General features: G+C 44.6%; 1 protein-coding gene across 1 annotated transcript in view; it reads left to right on the forward strand.

The window, feature by feature from the left end:
- Positions 1-5,342, forward strand: part of LOC102018593 (short transient receptor potential channel 2-like) — a 36,060-nt gene that overhangs the window by 9,044 nt on the left and 21,674 nt on the right. Inside the window, exons 6-7 of the mRNA XM_013511714.1 lie at positions 1,101-1,279; positions 5,121-5,206. Of these exons, the coding sequence (XP_013367168.1) occupies positions 1,101-1,279; positions 5,121-5,206 (265 nt within the window). The remainder of the gene's footprint in view (positions 1-1,100; positions 1,280-5,120; positions 5,207-5,342) is intronic.

Below are 5,342 nucleotides of genomic sequence, written 5' to 3' on the forward strand. Positions count from 1 at the left end.
AAAAATGTGATGAAGGGTATATGATGGTTATCCTTGATAGCATATGTTTCTTGAATTCTGTTTATACTAAGCTGTGTTCACTCGGCCCTCAAAAGAAATATAAGAGCTGGTTCCTAGCCTCGGGGACTTAGGTCTAGTAAAGATCTGTCTGTGTTTCAGTGGGAGGTGTTTGGAATGTTGTGAGGGAAGAGTGATGTTGGAGGGGCATGTGAGGTAGAGGGGGTGAGGTGCCAATGAGAGTGTAAGAAATTGGTGATGTGAAGAGATTGTGATATCATTGTTGCCACTGTGAGTAACTGAATATGTACAGCAGTGATGGTGAACCAGTGCCAAACTACAACCCAAAACCCACTTATTCTGAGCCGGGCATGGTGGCGCACGCCTGTAATCCCAACACTCAGGAGGCTGAGGCAGGAGGATCGTCACAAGTTCAAGACCAGCCTGGGCTACAAAGTGAGTTGAAGGCTAGCCTGAACTGCACAACGAGACCCTGTCTCAAAAAGACAAAAAACAAAAACAAAAACCCACTTATTTATCACGAAGTACCAACACTGCAATTAAACTTGAATCCTGAGGTTTTAGTTTAGAAGAAACCCACTGTACATTGACATCTTTTGTCTTAAAAAAAAACAAAACACAGTAACCCAGTGCCATCGGTACCTGCCATCACTGCTGTAGGGCATGTGGCAGGGTGAGGAAGGTTGAGGTCTCGTGGTCCGGGAAGGGACACTATCTCACAATCCACTGGGCCAGTGGTCTCCCCAGACCTCAGCAGTGCAGGTGCCTTCTGTCAGCAAGACACTGATGAGGTCCTTGGAGAAGTGGGATGTCCCCAAGCTTGGAACAGTGTGGAGCCAAGACGGAAGCGTGACAGTCACTAGGCACAGGAACTGGGTCTGTGAGGGCCCTGACTGGCCTGCTCGGCAGGACCAGTCCCTCAGCCTGAGGGGAACGTTGACGACTGACCCCGTTCTTCCTCCTGTTGGAGTTTGCTCTGTGTCACCTCTATCATTACTTTCCTTTCGTCAGTACTAACCTCTTCCTTTCTCCCTCGGCTAATCGTTCCCTTTTTCCTTCAGTTTCTTTCTTTTTCCCTTGAGATGATTTCCTGGCTCCGGTCTCTGGAGAGTCATGGGATCGACTTCGCCTGACGTGCTCCCAGCCCTTCACACAGCATCAACCCTTTGGCCTGGCCTTCCTCCGGGTACGTTCCTCTCTGGATGCCTCGGGTGACCCTGTGGCGGGTCCTTCGGCCCCTGTGAGCTCTGGGCTGAGCCAGGTAAGTACTGTGGGGGACAAGGCTTTAGCGTTTGCCTTCACTTTTCAGGCTTCTGGTTAGGAAGTTAGTGCTTGTTGAAGGGTACACAAACACACACATGTACAAGCACTAGTGAATTTGGTGCCCTTTCTTACAGGCAGAAGTGAGGTGTTCTTTCCTTCCTCACACAGGAAAGATGCAAGTGAGTGAGCCTGGAAGATAGTGTACACAAAGCTGTGGAACCATTTGTGCTTTGACCATAACGAAACTTTTTTTGGGTCTCACTTCTACCTCATACTCTTACTTTATTTCTGAGTTCCTGGGGAGCTGTAGGTTTCTTGAGACGTTCCTTTCAGCACCTAAAAGCCCCAAGCCTCCCTTATAATCCCTGTGTCATTTGTCCCCTGACTCACCTACCTTGCAAAGCCATTACATCTTCAGCTCCGTGCCAGGAAATTTCATTCGTTCCCTGTGTGTGAGCTCCTCACAGAGGATTGGTGGGTTTCTGACCTTGCGGTTATATCGTTTCCTTACCCTTTTCTCAAGCAGTTTTCTGCTTATGTTTTCTTCTTACTGCTTCTCTGCTGCTTTCTTGTGCCTGGTATCTCCATGTATCTTTCCAAATCAATCCCTTCCACCATAATTCTCTCACGAGCAAATATGAACGTGTAATCGGCCACACAAAGCTGGAGTCATAGACTGGTAAAGGTTCAGAAAAATGCTGAGAAATCCTAACTACTTCATTTTACATCCCAGATGGGGAAATTTTTATGCCTTCAAAATTACACAGTGAGTCAGAGCCAAGTACAGACTAGAAATTAGGTCTCCTGTCATTGCACCATGCTACTTCCTACACACACAATAAATGTCAGACATTTGACAACCAAAAGAATCGTAATTTACAGAAGTCAGTCCTGTGGCGGTTACTGCGAGAAAGAAGAGATGGCACTGGGGAGAGAAAATAGAAGTAGGTCAGGGAGAATGCGGGCAGATGCTTTTGTAGTACAGCCTTAGGAGGGGCCCAGGACACTGAGACAAAGTAAACTTTGGCTGTGGTTTACTCTTCCATTGTCGAGAAAGCTAAAAGCTGTCCAGGGACCCGTGGAGGCAGGCGAGTGTGCTCTTCTAGATTCTGACATCACAGTGGTAGGAGCTAACATGAATGGAGCTAGATCTGTGTGATGCTGAGTTTTCAACCAAAAGGGAGCTATGAGATTAGGGACCTACCTTGTTCTGTAATGCATTCTAGCACCTAGAACATTGCCCGCAACAAAGTCAGCTTTTAATACAAGTGTTCATTACATAAGTGTCCTTTTAGGGGGAGTTGTAGATAGAGTCGCATAAAACCTTCCCATCCAAATGGGGACACTGTGAGGGTGCAAGACAAATAAGGGCGTCCCAGTCTTTCCCATTTTGGCCATCTAAATTTCTCTACCTCCTGGAATGTGATGGGACTGGGGAGGAAGAGAGTCAGCAACTCCAGAGCCACAATGTCAGCAAGACATGGGGCGGCAACAGCGGTAAAACCTACACCCAGGTGCCCCCTGAAACCATAGGGACCGGACTCCTGAAACATTCCTGCAAGAGCCAAGTGGTACACAGAAACTGCTGATGATGATGCTCAGTTTATAAGTTAAGATTGTCTGAAATGTTACTTTTAGGTGGCTTGTTTTTCCTGATGTATCATTCTCATGGGTGTACTACAGTGACAGCAAAACATAATGGATTTTAAAACATAATGCCTCATGAAACGGGTTACTGTATTATGATCACCAGTTTTCTAGTAAGGAAACAAGCACAGGAAGATTTCATAAGGTGTCCTGTCACATGGCTAAATAAATCTTGAAGGAGAGTTGAAGCCAGGCCACTTGCTCCAGCCTGTGTGCAGAAGCTCAGTTTGTTTTTTTTGTTTTTTTGTTTTTGTCTTTTTGAGACAGGGTCTCACTATGCAGTTCAGGCTGGTCTTGAGCTCACTTTGTAGTCCAGGCTGGCCTCGAACTTGCAACTGTCCTCCTGCGCCAGCCGCCTGAGTGCTGGGATTACAGGTATGCATCACCACACCCAGCTCAGAAGCTAGTTTCTCATGATTAATCTCATCTAGAGTTAAGTCACTATCTCTACACATCTATCTCGTTACACTTTCTAGTAGTGCTGTTCCCTCTAAAATTCATGCTTCTAGGCTGGGGCTGTACCTCAGCGTTAAATACCCACTGTGTGCCACGCTTGTTAAATTCTGAGTCTGTGATGAGTAAGGGGCCCAACCTCTGTCCTCATAGCAATATAAGTTAATTAAAATAGAAATGACCACATCAAAGAACCAAATGTAATCCAGTAAAAGACTCTAAATACCCAGCAGATTTATGAGATGTGTTGAAGAAACCTTGGTTTGACGAGAAAGAGAATAGGTTTGGTCAGTAAACCTACATGACCTGTACTTCAGTGTAGAGTAATGCTAGGTCCAATAAGGCATTATATTGATAATTAGAAAATACTGAACAGTAAGTAAAATGAAAATATGCCGGGCCTGGTGGCGCATGCCTGTAATCCCAGCACTCGGGAGGCTGAGGCAGGAGGATTGTTGTGAGTTTGAGACCAACCTGTGCTACAAAGTGAGCGCAAGGCCAGCCTGAAATACATAGTGAGACCCTGTCTCAAAAAGACAAAAATAAAGAAATAAATAATGAAAATACTATTTGTCAAGTTTTCAGAATGAGGCCAAAGTCATACCTTACAAAAAAGATATTTACCTTTAAAAAATCTATAACAGCCAAGTGTGGTGGCACACACCTCTACTCCTAGCACTCTGGGAGACTGAGACAGGAGAATCACAAGTTCAAGCTAGGCCTGAACAACTTAGTGTCTCATTGAGACCCTCTCTCAAAAAGTAAAAAAGAGTTAGGGAGGCCGCTCAGTGTGAAAGCCCTGAGTCCAATCTCCGGTATCAAGGGAGTTAAAAAAATCTGTCATGGAAGAGAGCTAAATACGAAAGAAAAAAATGCATCATTTTAAAGGAAGTAAATTTGGAAAAATAAAAAGGACATTGTGACAGGCAAACCGAATTTTGACAAAAAAATTAAGAAATCATAGAGCACCCCATGAAATTGTGTAGCAATGATGGTGTGGGGTCCATATATGCATACGTTCATACACTCCAGCACTTCTCTTCGTAGATGGTGAGGCAGTGGCTAAAATCGATAGGTTTTTATTTGCACACAAACACAGTTCTTCACAAAATAAACCCCCTGGAAATTAAACAATATTATTAAATAATATTTAGAAGAAAATAATGATAAAATGCCCCAAAATAGTTTAAAGTAGAGCTATTTGCATATGTATAAAAATACATACCGTTTGTTTCTCACAAAGATGTATAAACAGAGATACTTTGAGTTTTGTACCTATGTACATCAGTTGTATACAGTGCAAATTTAAAGTATATATAACACACACACAGAGATTTCTCAAAAGTTTGCACATGACCTCAGTCTCCATAGCCCTATTTCTCCCAGCAGTGCATATTCTGTTCTCCCTTGCAGGGTTGGGCCAGAACCCATAGCATTGGGAACTAAGTATGCAGAATCACAGAATCTCAGCTCTTCGAACTCGAGCGTCTGTAGTTTTTGTTTGTTTTTTGTTTTTCTTCCAGTACCAGGAATTGAACTCACGATCTTGCACTTGCCAGGCAGGCGCTTTGCCGCTGAGCTAAATCCCCAGCCCCAGAACTCGAGAGTCTGCACACACCAACAGACATGCCACACACAAGGCACAGCAGAGACATTCACAGGTTAACTAAGCTGAGCTAGGTAGCAGTGTCCCCTGGTCATGAATCTTACTATTCCATATTTCTCCATTTTCTCCTTAGGGCTCTTCTGATGCTCAGGAGTCTGATCCTAGCCCCTGGCTGGCTAATCCTTCTATCCGGAGGACATTCTTCCCAGATCCCCCAACGTATGTAGCTGTCAGGAGTAGAGATCTTGGATCTTTCTCCTAGAAGAGAAAAGCTACCATGTTGCTCACAGGCACACAAGCCTCACCTGGCTTCTCTAATTAATCGCATACTCTGGGCCAGTGGTGGTGATCCTGT

Source organism: Chinchilla lanigera, unplaced genomic scaffold, assembly GCF_000276665.1.
Source record: "Chinchilla lanigera isolate Chin_1 unplaced genomic scaffold, ChiLan1.0 scaffold00013, whole genome shotgun sequence".
Classification (NCBI taxonomy): Eukaryota; Metazoa; Chordata; class Mammalia; order Rodentia; family Chinchillidae; genus Chinchilla; species Chinchilla lanigera.